The 17,963-nt window shown below is 35.6% G+C and overlaps 1 protein-coding gene across 7 annotated transcripts in view; it reads left to right on the plus strand.

Annotated features, from left to right (window-relative positions):
* The window catches only part of SYTL5 (synaptotagmin like 5), a 2,413,062-nt gene that overhangs the window by 2,178,505 nt on the left and 216,594 nt on the right, over positions 1-17,963 (plus strand). For all 7 annotated transcript variants that reach the window (XM_044072411.1, XM_044072417.1, XM_044072414.1 and 4 more), the window contains 3 exons: positions 4,794-4,896; positions 9,860-10,021; positions 16,141-16,243. In XM_044072411.1, the coding sequence (XP_043928346.1) occupies positions 4,794-4,896; positions 9,860-10,021; positions 16,141-16,243 (368 nt within the window). The remainder of the gene's footprint in view (positions 1-4,793; positions 4,897-9,859; positions 10,022-16,140; positions 16,244-17,963) is intronic.

Consider the following 17,963-nt stretch of genomic DNA (forward strand, 5'->3'; position numbering starts at 1 on the left):
ATTCCCAAAAATCTAAACATTGCTACTATGCAGTTACCGGAATAGGCAAAATAATTTATCTCTGCAACCAAATTTCTTCTCCTATATGTAGGTCCCATACATTTTTTTTCTAAATTAACTGTCCATACTTCAAGGCATCTTCAATTGTTTTATTGTTATTGGAATGTTACCTTAAAGTTTCCTAAGATGATAGTGCCAGTACTTTTACATTATTAGTATTATTTTCCCAAAAAACATTTTGTTTTGTCGTTGTGAATACATTTTCCTTTTCTGTAGTATTTATGGAATTATATATTACTACAAGCCAAAATATACCAATTTCAGTTCAAATATTGCATCACAGTAATCAACCTGAAATTGCAGTTACTATATCCAATATGTTTAATGCTTTGTAATAAAACAATTTCTAAGCATAAATCAACCCTAAAACTCTACAGAATGTGTTCCCTGAAATACTAATATCTAGTAAACAAATGTCAGCTTTTAAATAGTAACAAATGTCAGAAATCTAATATGTCTTTATTGATTTATCATACTATTTACATTCAAACTGCAGAGTAGTGATACCCTTTTCCTTTTTAACATTTTTGTTGTATGTTATGCCTCATATTTCTTTTTCCTAACCCATTTAACTGCAGTGCTATGTTTTCCCTCATTGCCATCACAAATACCAGCAAACTTTCACTCTCCTCTTTCCTTCGCACTTCTCCCACTGAACAAACAGAAGTATATATATATATATATATGTATATATATATATATATATATATATATATATATGTATATATATATGTCTCCTTTCCCACTGTCTGACTTACTATTTCTAAAGTTACACTTTGTAAATCTATGGAATAAATACTTCCCAATTGTTTTTGATTTCCTTTATAATGAGGCAATCAAACACAAAACATTATATGCATTTACAATTTTTACAGAATCTTTCACAGTTTGCTTTCCTGCTCTCCACATAGATTAGATTAGATTAGTACTAAGCTAACTGCTCTTGCGAGCCATTTTATGCCTAGCCAATTATCCCTTGGGAGACTCAAACCCTGCACCTTGTGTTTGTAAGGCAAACACCTTAACCATTAGGAAACATTTCTTTCATCACAAGCTTAAATTACATATGGACTAGAGCTACAGAAGAAATGTGTTTTGGACCGATTTCTGTAGTATACACATGCCCTAGTGCCAGCTATATTTACAACACTTAGTATATGCACAATTTTCCTTCCATAACTTTAAATGCTATCCTAATTCCCCATGCCCCATTCCAGACATTCCTTTCATCATACATTTTCTCAATTTCAAATGTATTTTTAACAATAAGAAAAAGCATTCTCATTTTTATCATCCATAATAGCAGTGCAACATTGTGCAATCAGCTTTCTTTTAAAATCAGTGTTCGTGACTTAGACGTTCAAATTTGAATATGGGACACACGGTTACTCTAATTGTAAAACTGTAGAAAATTCGCTGCAGCTGACAGATTTTCAAAATGCACATCACAGACTCTGTCCTTTACAATATTTATAAATGCTCTAACATGCACAGTCGATTGGCAGAATTGCACTGTCCCATAATGCATATCTTTTCGTAACAGATTTTGACTTAGAAGAAATTCTGACGTTTGGAAAAACTGAACATCTGTAACAGTGTTGTCTTTCAAATTATCTTGCAGCAGACAAAACATAAGTACTCAACAGCTGCCTTTTCTTTTGTGTGTATTAAACCATTGGCATTTCCTTATCCTAACTGCCAAGAGTCAATCTGTGTGCAATGTTCTTTTATGCTCTGACAGCACTTCCTGTTTAGCATGTTCCATGCTGATTAAACGATCATTCTTCAATTTTTCCTTCATTTAGATCCCTTTTCATTCATTATTATTTTTAATTTATCAGTCAATAAATCATTCTCATTTAAAATCATAACAGGAACAATGTATTTTTCTGCCACCTGTGCTGTAGCAGCATTCTCCTGTCTCTCCATCCTGCAATAATCCTATAGCCCCACCACAGGAGATACCAATGGAATACAAAAAAGAGTAAGTGAAGTCCCATAGTGCTTTGGCCAAATTTCCCTCCCGTTAGTATGAATACCACTTTGGGTCTACCCTGAAAAGAGGCCTAACGTGAGTAACCTAGTCATCAAAGTGTAAATAAATAAAAACAATAAATAAATAGGACTGATATGTAGCATAAATTGCATGTCGTAGCTCTATGCAATTAACAATAATTTTGGTACATCACATGGAGAATGCAAAAGATACCTATCTATATACCAGGAAGAGTTCAGTTACATACAGGTATGCAGATAAATCAACTACTATCCACAATTAATAGGCTCATGTGTCAGCTAGTAGGCAATATAACATTTAAGACATTAATAACAGCTTTAATAGATACTGCATTTCTGTTGCTGCATCCAATTACATGTTCCAGTATGCTTAAGGGATAGGGACTGGGCCTGTACTACATTTAACAGTTCATTGTATTTGAATAAAGACCTAATAATGGATGTGTAGGGGAGAATAACAACCTCTTTGGACCAAGTGGAGGTACTCTTTGTAATCATTTGGGTGCGGCAGAAGGCTTTCCTAATGACAGAGTATATGGGTTGATCAAAAATGAGTTCGCTGCTCACAAAATTGCCTATTTCTAATGACAGTGTAAATCTTAAGGGGAATGCCATTTATGTGATAGGTGTATGAAAGTTTCTGCTTCCCAAACTGTACAGTGCTACACTTTATTGGCACTCTGCTTTCTGCCGTAATATTGACAATACAAGCGTGTCAGAGTTAGGCCCTGTTGGAGGATACAAGAGTTTTAAGGGGAGTTGATGTTGGCTCCAAATTTGCACTCATTCGTGAACTTTATGAGCTGAAGTCCCTTACTGTCAACTTTGACATCCTTAAAATAAATGGCAGAAATAACTAAAGAAAAGCTTAAGGGTATCATTAGGATGCTCAAAGCTAAGTATGAACTTATAATAGCCACTAAAACCAAAAGGAACTATAAGTCTTTCTTTAACTGTGTCAGGGAAGTTAGCCCAACAATGTTCAGAGCTAGTCCACAGTAATACTGCCTACTCTGACCAAAAGGAAACAGCTCCTACCCTAGCTGACGAATTTAGTGTAGATTTAACTCCACCCACAGTAACATTTTTTTTCACAGATTACTTAGTCCCAGCCAACTCATTTAATTACTATAGAACAAGTCATCTCAGCTCTCTCAGATGCTAAGAATATATCCTCCACGGGCCCTGATAATATACTAGGTTGTCTGATTTTCAGTACCAAATATGGTCAATCTGAACCCCTACTTAACCTTCCTAATCTACAACACTCTGCTGGTTACATGCCTGAAGCCTGCAAAATAGCCGCTGTAATGCCATTATTCAACGGTGGCCAAACCAAAGATCCTGAGAATTAAAGACATATTAGCCTCATTAGCTCCATATGTAAAAATGAGGAACATATTATCTCACATCTCATTAATTAAGACATTGAAAATCTCTTAACCATTGACTGTGATCAGTTTGGCTTTCTCAGAGGAAGGTTCTGACATTTTAACTTCATTAGTTTCTTTGAAAAGGTCACCAAAACAGTGGATGGTGGTTACAGAGCACATACAGCATATCTGAACCTGTCCAAGGCCTTGGACACTATTCCCCATGCCGGCATTTTTACAGACATGTAGGTCTGAAGATAAATCCTTATGTTGTGGTGAATAGGTAACTAGTTGTCTGGCAATACTCATGTGGTTAGAGTGGCAGTTGTCACATCTGAAAGCAAGAAAAGTTACCAGTTGTCTTCTGTCTGGTCCATCTAACTTCCAAAGACCCGTAATTGAATTTCATCTTTTGTTATGTAAATGTCAAAACATCATTCAGCTTGAAAGACCTGAGAGAATCATAACTAAAAATATCAGTGACCTCAAAAATCTTAGTTATCAGGACAACCTGGCAGCTATTTCTCTATAGACAGTCTCTTATAGACTGCTATGTGGGGCTATATATCTAGCCTTTTGAGTCTTTGAAGATTTGACCCTCTTTGACCTCCTATTCCTTCACAGAACAAATATCCATTTAAAGGAACTGTTTTTTCATCAGTAACAAAATAAGACACATCGGCATGATATTCTCCACCTGTTGAACAAACTTCCATTTTACTTCAAGCAATCTTAGCACCCTTGTCATCTTCAAAGTAAAGTTAGTAAACTGGATGGGCAGCTTCAATTTTCCCCCTGTTCTACGTTCTGTGTTGTTTTGCCCTCCTTGAGGCAGGAGAAAACTTCTGAGTATAGGTCATTATCTAGGCTTTTAGTGATCAAATGACTTACTGCCTAGTACTTACCTATTTACAGTAGAATAAGAACTACAGTAACTATACATTTTTCTTGTTTCAACATGAGTAAACAATGTTAGTTTAATGCTGATTTACTCCAGTTTTTCATTGTATTACTTTCTAGGCAGTCATACTCCATATATTAAAGGGGGAAATGGTCTCAGTGTGCCCAGGTGTTCCACTTAACACAGATTTAAAATATAATTAAGTACATTTTTTATCAAATAAGTTCTGTGATTATCAGGTTATAGAAATGGACAGCCTTTTCTTATGATCTCGATTAGTAGTCAGGATACAGTACTGGGTTCAGATTTGGAAGAAAACGGCTTTTAGTAATTTTGTTTGGGGGGGGTCTCTGTTGTATTTCCATGCAGTAACAAATAATTGCCATTAGCTTCTTCTACAGAGTCACGCTACACTTTCACCTTTTTTCTATTTTTATTTTCAGCTATGTGAAATCTTATCTTCTTCCAGACAAGTCTCGTCAATCCAAGAGGAAGACCAGTTTCAAGATCAATACAACAGATCCGGTTTATAATGAGACATTAAAGGTAAAGTACTGCACTGCTTTAACTTTATAAAAATGGGTTAAATTATCAATGAGTCAGGCTTCAAAATGTCATGCTCTGTGTTATATGGATGCAAAATATAAAGGCAAAAAACTGTCATGAGACTATAAAGTTAGGCTTCTTTAGATCCTCACAGAACCCATGAATCTATAAGGTCTCTGAAATACTGTTGTTTTACAGCATGTGCCTTCCTCTGAGTGTACTATCTTAACATCATAGTGAAACCAAGGAGGATCAGTATTCACATTCAGAAAATGTTATATTGTTTTTCTGATCCAGTTTGCAGTACATGCTTTGCATGGTTTGTTTATCTGTTTGAATATATATGCATATACATACACACACACACACACACACACACACACACACACACACACACACACACACACACACACACACACACACACACACACACATGCATATAGCAAGAGAAGTAGATTACCTCCACAATATCAGCACTTTACCATTATAAATCCAGTTTACCTTTTAATATCTGTGTGGATTATGATAATTACTGTGCTGTTTCTTTTAGTGAATCTTAATGTTCATTCATGTTCCATTTTGTGCAGTGATAATGGAAGTTCTTTCCCAATAACCCTTGAATATGACATGTTCCTTTATTGGTGCAAGTCTCTTCGTAAGTATTATGGTTATGCTGCCATTGATGATTCTTAAGTCTTTCTTTAACAGAGATGACAGCTTGCAAACATAATCGTCAGTGCCAAATAGCTTATGCTTCATGATATGTTTTGTTTATAACAGGTGATAACTGTAGTAAGACTTTACCTATTTCTTTAATACCACCCCCAGCCCCACTCACATGTTTGCATGTTCTTCTAGGATCCACCCTTTTCACTGTTATATATTATACATTACTAACAAGTATTATGCTGTGTACAGGGTTGGTTTCTGCTATTCCACAGTTTCTGTGGGTTATCATTTATGTTTTAATTCTGGTAGATTGCATTACTAAAAAAAAGGAAAGGATGTGTCATATTTAGAAGTTGGTAATTTAATTAGTTGTGGGCTGTTTATTAGAAATCCTGCAGTTTGATGAAAGTTATAAGGAAGGCTGCAGATGTGGAATCACCACTGAAGAAAGAAATTATCAAGTATCTGGAAGACACAGAACAGGCAACATGAATTCTTATGGGAAGGTCATGATAGAGTAATATAATAAGAGAACTTTGACCCCATTACCAGGACACCAGATCATAACAATGATGCAAACATGAGCTAAGTTGATATGAGCAGTTTAGCACATCATTCAGTTGGATAGCACACAAACTGAACATACCTGCAATGAGTGCCAGGGTAGAAGTACTGGTAAACACTGATTATAATAATACACATTTCTTAACCAGGTAGGCCCACTGGACACAGTCCCTTTTAAGGGGTGACCTGGGAGCAATGTCTGGTTAAATAAATTGATCAAAGTCACACAGCAGAGAAATGAGGTCTGTATCACAGGAACTATATTATCTTGCTGGATTTGTTGTCTGATAAGAAGATTTTACATGAATGTGGATACACTTCCACCAGATACGTACTCACATTTACCAGGTGATCTATAGAAGTGAAGGTGTGTTTTGCTGCACTGGAACTAGGTTTCTGTAATTATACAAATGTGTATGTTTTCAAGGGTGAGGAAGACCTTAACAATGGACAGCTTCTTTTTTTAAACTGCTAGTGTTAATCACTGCTGTGTTCAGGTGGACTTTATTGGGTGTGCTATATTAGTAAATGTTAGAGACTGGTTCTGCCTGAAATAGACACTGTGAAGAAGAACATCTGTTAACCAATATGCAGAAACTCTAGGTAGTAGGTAGTATAGGGGAGGACTGCAGGCCATCCCTTATGAAGCAGGCAAAGCTGTCAACCACTTCCTTCCAGGCTGATATATATTCTATTCCCCTGCAATGACTGCAAAAGTTTTGTTAGCCAAGCTTGTTTAAAAAACTCCAGGCAAACTGTCTTGGATACTTCAATTGAAAGTGTAAAAAATGTGTGATTGCATTGCAGTAAAGATGAAGCTAAGATGTAAAACGTAAACGTGAAAAAAAATCAGAAAATCTGCTGCACACGCACACATACACACACACACACACGCACACACGAGTAACCTGTATGCACAACCTCAACCTGGTCTATGATATCAACAGAACTTGTTGGCGGGACAGATTTGTGTCCCAGAGACTCTTCCATCTGTGGAATAGACTCCCTCTCTACGTCAAGCAGAGTACCTCATTATCCCTTTTTAAGTACAACCTGAATAACTGGATGGGAAACAGAAAATACACCCCTGTGATTCCACCTGTGTCTCTGCTAAACAAGGGCTTTGGGTGCTGACTTGTTGGAACATGGGCTAAATTCTTGGCTAGGCTTGTAAGGGCCTCAGGGGCAATAGCCTAGTAACATCCTATGATCCTATGATCCTTTGATCCTAAATAATTTCATTATTCTATCTCAAAAGCTTGTTGCAGCTATTCATGTCACTTAGCTTATGATTTCCTCTTGGAGTGTATACAGATGAGAATAGACAGACAGCCTGATGCCCAGAGTCAGTGAAATCTTGTCTATAAATCTTGTATTTAGCACTTACTTGTCAGTAGTTTAGTCAGTAGAGCCATCCCCCATAACATCAGTATTAAAGAGCTCAATTATATATTTATGAAATGATAACAAGAAGTATATCCTGCAATTATTTGTATGAGCATAGTAATTTGTAGAAACTTATACTTTAATGAAAGATACAACCATATGTAAATTTTTAAAATAATGTTTTGGAGACCAAAGCATGTTTTAGTAGTTTTATTGCCAACATGTAACAGCAGCTTTATGAGAATCACAAAAGTGAATTTGAATTTAACAAACAATGACTATTTTTATACACAAAAAATATGGTATTTAGCAGTTTAATAGTTTAAGAGAGTTTTTTGTCTATAACATTACTCAATGTTCTTTTGCATTTTTATCTAATTTCTCAATAACGGGTAATAAACACACTTTCTTCATCTGCAAGGTACAGACTCTCATTTCTTTTAAATCTAATAAAGTTTTGCTCTCCATTTTACAGTAGCTTATGTCCAGCAAAATTTTATTTCACAGCAATGTTTTCCTTGAATGACTGACTGTTACATCACCCAGTAAACCTTTTCTTTAACTAGTTGACGGTTTAAAGCCCACAACAAATATGTTTTGGCGAACTAATGTAGAACCGTAACATCTATACCATTAATGGTAACATCACCTTTATTTCAAAATATTTCTCCCTGAGTTGCCATTCCTTATGTACTGTCTCCTACATAAAAAAACTCCCTTATGCCTTAAAGAAATATGTCATAAACAAGTAGAAAAGCTACTAAAAGGAATCTCACTTCTTGCCTTTATATCAATTATTACACCCCCTCATTTTCAATCAGTAGTTCCATTTTAGTAAAATCTTTAACAGACAGCTTTAATCTTAACCGGAATTGTCCTGTTTAGTTGTGAACATGTTGCTAATTAAAACACTAACAAAAGTAACCTCCCTTGTTACTGCTAGTTTTTTCAGACCAACGGAAACATCTGCCGACTTGCCAAAACCTAGTAGAAAAATGATTTACTAGCATACTTTTCATTATGTTAACACATATGACTTAGTCACAATGTTAACACATATGACTTAGTCACAAATAAATAATATGGATTCTAAACAAAGTACTATAAAGCTATTGTCATATGTTCATTGGCAGCTCTAGTATTCTCCAACAAGGAACAATTATTTTATTATCTTTATTTGTTAATCTGAAGTAAATTTTAAAATCATTATTTACTCATTTAGAAACTTTACAGCTACAGCTTTTCAGATAGTATCGATATCTGGCTCAGAAAGTATGATTCTACTATGAAACATTAATTTTTACAATGCTGAGCAGCTGATATGCCAAAACATAATGCCAGAAACACAGACTGGTAAAAAAATACTTTTAATCATTTTTTGCAGGAAGAAAGTAGAAATACGCCCCACACTTATATATCCCCACTGTGTGGTCGCATTAACTTGAGGAAAGGAGAAATCTCCCTGTAGAAGTGATTCATTGCCAGTGTACACTAAGAAATTGCACTGGTAATGATTTCCTGTGCAATATGTAGAGAACAGTGAGTGATGTTGTATTCTTCCACTTTTGTTTTTCACTTCAGGTTACTGACACTTGAGGAATTTCACCTAAACCTTCTGCTAGAGGCTCAGAAACTGTTTACAAGGCAGGACATTTCAAATTGTTTCTGATAATAACATATCTAATATTGGAACCTTTCCTTTGGGTTACAGTAAGGTTTATTATTGGACCCTTATAATTTTCCTTATGAATCAGTAATATTACAACTGATTTATCAAATTTAAATTATATACCAAACATAGATGGAATTGCAATATTAAGTTCAATCACTGTGGTTCTAAAGGGTTACATAATTCCATCCACAAAAAGCAGTCAGCAGATTTTCATAGCTTAAACTGTAGTTGGCATAGTCAAGTATCAGTTGTCCTTTGAACACAACCACTCTTTTCAAGGTAGGTGAAAGTTATGTGTTGTACATGGTTTTAAACAGACTATTATACTCTTGATAAGGCTAGTATATTTTGATGTACAGAAGGGATTTAGGTTATATGTATGCAACTTCTGTCAATGGATACTTGTTTAAGACTTTTAGCACTGAAACTCATGCCCTTCTCAGGCTTCACTCCACAGTACCTAACTTCAGTATGTATTGCTACAGTCTGGACCTACTATTAACTAAAACAAAGAGTAATGGAATGCACAAAGTCTTTTTTAGACAATTATTTTTCATAACCACTGCTTGCATTCACATAATGTTTCAGAAAAACATAAGTCTTCTGAAGGCTGTTCTACGTAGTTCATTCTTTGTAAATGGTCTCATGATCTTTTTATTTTTCATTTTACAGTATGTCATCAGTCACACACAGTTGGAGACAAGAACCCTACAGCTGTCAGTTTGGCATTATGATAGGATTGGCCGAAATAGCTTTTTGGGAGAGGTAGAAATTCCCTTTGATTCCTGGAATCTTGAACATCCATTAAATGGATGGTTTCCACTTCAGCCCAAGGTAAGTTTGTGACTCTGTCGCTATATTTTCTTAATTATATTAATTTGTAAGGTTAACAGCAAGCATATCAACATTATTAGGCATATTCATCACAAAATTAGATGTGCAACAAGCATAAGATGAGCATAGGTAATATATCCTGATTTGCAAAGAATGCCATCAGATAAATAGCTTTCCATCTTAAATGTAGATTGTTACATTAGACTACCACAAATGTCTGAATACCAGATAAGACAACACAATACACTACAGAGAGAGCCTAACAACTTGAAACATTAGCTCTTTATGGTTATGTTTATGGACATTTGCCATAACTGCCTCCAAGTATATTAACTCCAAGGTTATCAAACCTTGACATATCTCCAGAGATATTTCATTGACACTATATTATCTATGAGTTCACCATAATTTGAGGTATATTTCATTACATGGAGCTGACAGCTTCAGTGTGTATTATGTCTCATTTGCTCTACATAGTGCAATCTGTTGGTCTATTAAATTTCATACAGCCATTGTCATTGTATTAGCATGTAACTATATATTTTTAAGTAGGGACATACTTTTTGGTGGGCCAACTTCCATACATAGAATAATAAATGACAGATTGATACATTTTTCATTGTGATACAGATTGATAGGTTTCCGTTGTGATATAACTATAAATCACTCATCTTACTATGTTACATGTTTTCTGTCCCTTCAGTCACTTATCACTTTGAGACTGTAGTCTTCATCTTAAGATAAGCAATAATGAAAGGACAGTGGTGGAGCAATAATGTGTTTCAGCCTTTAAGATTTCAGTTTGAAAGGTTGTCCCTTGGATTGTGTTGACATTGCTGTGTCCACGAAGACAGAGAGCTGTCAACCTGCAGACATTAAAAATAAGAACAACTGTTCTTTAAAAGTTGGTATACCCATCCAAAAATCTAATTTTGGATATGTATACCAACTTTCACCTAATTAACATAAAATTGTATAACGTTAATAACAAGTAGCACTAACTCTTCAAACTTCCAGTTGGAGTGTGGAATACTACTCAGAAACACAAGTTTAAGAAACAGACAGTAATAAAATCAATGCAAGAAATAAGCATGTTATCAATAACAATGTAAAATCAGCAGACTTTGATGAATGATATTACAAAAATGCACCTTACAGTAGGGAGATGCAAAATGTGGGCTCTCTTACTTTGTCTTGGTCATGCAGACTTTTTTCTTGTTTTTTTTTTTTGAAAAAGAAGGGGAGTATATGTATGCATAAAAGCAGCAAGGTTTTAGCACTTCAAATTGCATTTTTATTTGCATTATATTAATTTACATTTATTTCTCTAAATATTAAATCATTGTCATATAAGTTGTATTTATTCTTTACTAATGCTTTCACGTTATGTCCAGTTTGATAAAATTATGTAAACTGTAGGTGTTTGAAGATTGTAAAATTATTAATCTTAACATGCTTTGTAATACTGTGGAACTTTTCTGTCCAAGCCTGTGTTGAAATGGGTTAATTTTCTGATAATCAAATGTCAATAAATAAATAAATAAATACATTTTAGGGATGTATACAGGGGGCTTGGCAGAAGCTAAACATGAGTTTCTAAAGACACTTGGTATCAGATATGAGAAGCCAGAGTAAAATGGTACATGGCTTTTAATAAATATTGTCCCAGAATATTTTATTCCAGAAGAGCTATACTATTACCCTTAATTCTTGATATAATCATAGGTGACTATCATGGCAACATGAATTTTTAAAATAAAAGTTTTATCCTGAAATGTTTCAGTTCAGATGTATAATATTATCTTCGGTTTGTAATATGATTATGGATAACTGCTATGCCAAGTTAAGTTGATGAGAATATAGAGCAATGGCAAATACTCCACAGATGAGGTAGGGTAGAAGGACATTGAAATAATAAGCCTCACTAATGTGTTGGTGGAAGATGAGGTTGAGTGAATCTGGAAAGAAAGGTGGAAATATAGTTAACAATATATAAAAGAACTGGAAATCCAACAGGAAAAGTACAATAATGAAGGGAACAACAATAGATGCCTGACTAGGAAATCTGCTGGAATTGTCAGATGGAAGGGAGACTGATGGAAGTAGAATGGCTAACAAGAATAACTTGGGCAGTAAGACCACCGTAGACATATTAAAGGATGGTAAAGCAAACTCGTATGGAATTTGGAGGGGATATACTGAGGACTGGGAATGTAAGTACTAAGACCATTAGATGGAGGGAAATGTCACGAAGGATGAGTCTTGTATCCATAAGAATGGTATTAGGGTTGATATTAAGGAAGGGTATGGGTTGATATTAAGGAAGGGTATGGGTTGATATTAAGGAAGGGTATGGGTTGATATTAAGGAGGATGAGACAGGAAGAGACCGCAGCAGTCACAAGTGGTGGGGACAACTACACGTCATAGTGGATACAAATGAGCTATCTTATAGAGCAGTGGTGGAAACAGTAAGGAGGGGCATTTAGTACTTGCAGGGGGAGGGATACACAGTGGTATCTTCAGAAAAAATAATACCCATTTGCTAACCAGCTAGGTCCACTGGACACATACGCAATCCCTTTTCAGGGGAGACCTGAAAGCTATGCATGGTTAAGTGACTTACTTAAGGTCACACAGTATTAAACAAGGGCAGTAGGAGTCAAACTCTGTACCACAGGGACTACAGCTTGCAACCTTAACCTCTGCACCAACTACAAATACTGAAGTTTTACTTGTGCCAGCAATTACAATAATTAAAAGGGAAACATTCAGGACACACTGGTGCTTGGTGAGAAATTGGCTAGGGGAGCAGGGATATGGTCTGATTGGAGACTAGATGAGGTCTGGATGAGTCCTGGTAATTCCTGGGTACATAGCATGCAAGAGGGATAAAGTCACCAGGTCATGGGGAGTGGCACTCAGTGTAAGGAAAGGGTTCAAAATTGAGGTCAGTGAGAGAAGTTATAAAGATGTATAAATTATAAAGAAGTTATAAAGATGTATAAATTATAAGGAGGTAAAGCAGCTTGGGCAACATCAGAGGAGCTGCCAAAAGTGGGCATACAGGTGATCAGAATAAAGGAGAAATGAAGAGGGACATTTTATGCAGACACTCTACAAGCAGTATCATCCATGGAGAGGGACTTTGACGGGATAAAAGAAAACATAATAGCATGAAATGAGAATAGCAATATAACTACTAAGGGATACTTAAGTTTACAGTTAGTAGACTAGAGCAAACCTGAATCTATGATAGAATGGGAACATGATGTTGGCACAATAGTTAAGGCATTTACCTTACAGATACAAGGTGCAGATTTTGATTATCACATAGGGTAATTGGCTAGGTTTAAAATGGCCCTTAACAGCAGCTAGCTTAGTACTAACCTATGAGTTGACAGAAGCCCTTGATGGAGAAAAATTCACCCAACTTGTACAGAACTTCCTATTAATAACAGAAGCAGGTTAGAGGAAATGATGGAGGTCATAGTAAAGGTACTGCTAGCTAATGGTGATCATGCTACTGTTTGTTTCATTTTAGTGAGCAGATGAGACAAACTACAAACTAAAATGCAATACCAGGACTATATAGATGTAGAATGCAAACAAAAGGTAGAAATGGTGGAACTGGAACTATGGAAATGGCAGGAAAAAAGGTAAATAATGTTCAGCAAAAAAAAGAAAAAATATGAGTAACATCGGTAGGGCACCGGAGAAGGACAGCATAAAAAGAAAAAAAGGAACAGGAGGAGGAAGAAAGGGGAATCTAGCAGAGGCCAGCAGCCTTGAAGTGCACCTGTTGAAACAGTTGTGCTTGGAACTGAGGGGTGGGCCTAGATTAGGTCTGCAGTCTGAGGCTTTCTTGTTAGTTGATAACAAAAAAGGAACAGATGTCATGCAACTGTAGTCAACAGTAAAAAAAGCAACAATTCATTCAACAGAACTGGACTGACAATGTCAGGAAGTAATAACTATTTTAATAGCAAAAAACAAGTAACTCCGTACACAAAGCTTTTAGGTGAAATACCCTCCATCAGTCTAATATAAAAAGCAAGTTAATTCAATCCATTATATTTAAAACAGAAGACACAGCCAACAATTCATGAATACTTAACTAGACATTAATAAATTCTTAAAGTTAAAAGAGTCAAATTTAAGACTGTTCATAAATAAAATATCAAACTTCTTCAAAATAAAAAAAATAAAGAATAAAGAAATGCAACAACATATTTAGAACAGGCAAAATGCATAAAAGTGGACCAAATCTGACCATTATAATTTCATTTGTTTTACTTTTAAAATAGGTTTAACACTAACAGCTGCATTAATGCCAGGAGCGTTGTCTGCATTGAGTCTCACAATCCATTTATATTCACCTATCTCAAGCTTTGTCAAATGTTTCATATAGCAAATGCTTAGCAGATAACACAGTATTGAGTCTTATTTCTGTTTTGCTCTGTAGAACAGTGTTTGTATTCCATTAATCCTATTATTTTTCCTGTGAGCTCTTTTCTTCTTAATGCCTGCCAGCCATCATCGCCCTATTGGTCTTTTTATCCCTGTGCATGGAGGCATCCTAGCATGAAAGGGGGAGATTACTAGAGGCATATTCTGACATAGACTAATGCCCCCACCCCACCCTCAGTGGCTGAAGTGGGCACTGTTGCTGCTGCAATAGCGTATAGTGCCCTTGTCTTGCATGCAGGTGTTCTCAGCCACATGTTCTGTAAGGGCTTTCATCCCTGGACTGGCAGAACCAACACACACACATCCCCAGGATTGTGCAGTATTTTGATAACTGCAAACCTCAGTTTCCAGGCTTGCTGCTAGTGAGAAATGGACTGAAACTACCACTCCCTCCCTCTGTTTTTGCCCATACCAGCTCTGCACTACCCACGCCCATATGTACATTGTTGCTTTAATAATATATGCTCAGTGTCGCATGATTTACCAAATTAGATAAAAATCTCTTCTGAATTTGTTGATAGAATTCAGCATTGCCACAATACTTATGTAAGGCATTATGTTAGGCAAAGTTAGTGGCATTTCTGTTATTTTTACCTGTAATCAAGATTACTCTCAGCAGAATGTAAACATTTAAATTTAGATAAAAAAATATGAGATTAATGATATTACTGTCTTCAGCAAGCAGATTGTTGAAAAAAAGCTAAAAGTAAAAATGCTTATATTTTGCAGACAAGAATGTGTACTATGCAGTACAGTATTAGAATGTATTAAGAGAAAGAAGTGATGAATAGTAAATGTTTTGAGTCTCTTCTGTGCTGTGGTTTAAAGTACAAACAATATAGTAGATAAGGAAATAAATATTACTCCTGCAGAGGCAAAATTCAGTGCTGCTGTAATGACTTTTTATTATCTTTATCTCTGTGTACCAGTGTCTATATCTTTTATGGGAATAATACGAAAAAAATTGTAACTGAAAAGCAGACCAACATAAAGCTGACAATGAAGTTTCATTCACTAATTTTGATGGAGAAACTAACTCATAGAGAATTGCACTTGATAAGTTCTGAGCTGTTCTGCTCAGTGGATTTTTCTTCTAGCCAGCTCATTAAAATGTTTAATAATACAGGATGTGCCAGTGATCAATGCGCAACAATCAATATTCTAATGAATACTGATTGGCTACAGAGATTACCCTAGAGCTATGCCATTTACCAAAGCAAGTCACAGCAATGTTAGATTTCACATGGGTATGTAAGTAAGGTATAAGATGCTAAAAGGCGGGATGCATGCATGCAGGTTGTTTGTCATCCCAGAGGTGGTGCATAGTACCCCTGTATTATTTAAGTTGAACAGTAGAAGTAGGTAGTTTAAACAGGTGGGTGCAAAAGAGAACCATTCTTGCTCACTGTGATGTATGTTTCCCTGTGTTTCAATTATTTGTTTTAATGTCTCTCTTCTAAATATTATTGCTTGTCTCTTTTCTTCTGCATTTCATTTTCCCATTAAGAATCATGTTTATTTTTTTTGCAGTAATTGATATAAGCTAATGAGTATTTTCTCGTATTTGGCAATTTGTGAAAAAACTATCTGCTACATTGTAGTCATGAACGTGTGCACATTCAGCAGGTGTTTATTGTTCTGCTATCTCAGGTGGATGCTGACCTTGTTCTGCAGTACAAGGGGGAAATAACAATTGCTCTTCGCTATATACCACCAAGCAAAAATTTAACACTGCCACTGGAACAGGTCCAAGGTAAGTGCATCTCAACCCCTAAGAGTTCAAACTGGGACTTAGCTTTGCACATGGATGGAGCTTAGAATATTTAATGGCCACTGTTCTTTACCAATAATGTTCATGCAAGCAATACAAAACAATGTGTTGCATAATTATGTGCCAATGATTAAATGTTTCATGTAATGCATGATGGTGAGCATCTTTAAAAACTGCCATGAAAACTGTACTCTTGGCTATAAGTACAGGTCAATAAGAAGCAGTACTGAACTTTTAAAACATTTAAGGTAAAAAAACATGGAAAGCTATATTCTTTATAATGATTAGTCATATGATTTAGTTCAATCAAACTGTATTCTTTGTTCTTGTCTTTTATGAAAAAAATCAGATAATGCAATAAATTATTACAAGACAAAAAAATGTTTTCAGAATTCATATGCTTAAAGATGAATGCAAAGCTGATTTTATTTCAAGACAGTTAAGTGGCGTCACCTATCATTGGTAATAATATTAAGATTTACATTGGCCACATCAGTGGAGAGTTGTGTCAGTCTCATACTGTGTTCAGCCATAATGCTAAACCGAGGCCTAAGACCAGCAGGAGACCAAGGCCTAAGACCAGCAGGAGATATGTACTACATCATAATTTTATATCAACAACAAAGTGGGCTGGTTTTGTGAACTGCTGAACTGTGGTTGTGGAGCATGGTTCTGGCTCTTCACTGCCAGCTTGTTGGGTAGTTCTTTTAGAGAGGGGGCTATGAGGAGCCAAGCTGGGGACAGCACTGCAGTGAATGTTCCAAATGTATTTATGTTATAGTGAATACTCAACATTATGCTAAGAAGGTACGATTCTTAACTGGAATCTTTATGCCCATCCTTACCCATTGCGCTATTATTGTTTACAAACTTTGGACTCATTTCCACTATCAACACAGGTATATCTGTAAAAAAAAAAAAAAAAATGCTTTTAAGTCTAAAGTAAAAAAAAAGAGAACATTAATTGTAAGGGAAATACTAATGTGGTAGTAACAATTAAACCATAACCTGGACACCTTCTCCTTGCCAGTTGCCAACTGAAGCTATTGTGTCAGTTGCAGAATTAATTAAATCTTCATCGGCACGTTCTGTCTTTACCAGTTTTCCCTGCATTGCACTGCTTCTATTCAGCAGCATAATGGCATTGAGGGATAGAGCTCTGACTATGCCCTGTCTGACCAAGACTCAGTTACCAGAATGTACAGTCAGCTTGGGGGGGCTGCAGAAATGGGGAGCAGCTGAGCCCTCTTGATTCTTAAGAGTTGAAGGGAAGGCCTTATGCCAGAGAATGTGTTCTCTATTTGAGATCTTCAAGTGGAGAGGGAAGATCCATGAGAGGTGTTTTAAGGGAAATAAAATGTCTCTGGGATTGCATCATTTACCAAAAACAAAACACAAACCACTGAAAGTGAAACTAATAGCCAATTTGTTGGTAGGTTCCACCAAAAACAGTTTAATCAAAAATGCTGAGCAGTTTCATTTACAATCACAAGGACTTCCTCAAAACATTTAGTTAAACATTAACAGGTTTAAATTCATTCTTTTAAACATCATTAGACCCAGACAGACCAACAAAAAATTAATTTAATTCCATTCATATTATCTTAAAGGGATACACCATATTTCAGAACTATTGAATTAATTCATAACAATTTTCCAAACACATATCATAAAAACATTAGTAAAAGTTAAATATTAAACC

Source organism: Protopterus annectens, chromosome 5.part0, assembly GCF_019279795.1.
Source record: "Protopterus annectens isolate FY-2018-M chromosome 5.part0, PAN1.0, whole genome shotgun sequence".
NCBI lineage: Eukaryota > Metazoa > Chordata > Ceratodontiformes > Protopteridae > Protopterus > Protopterus annectens.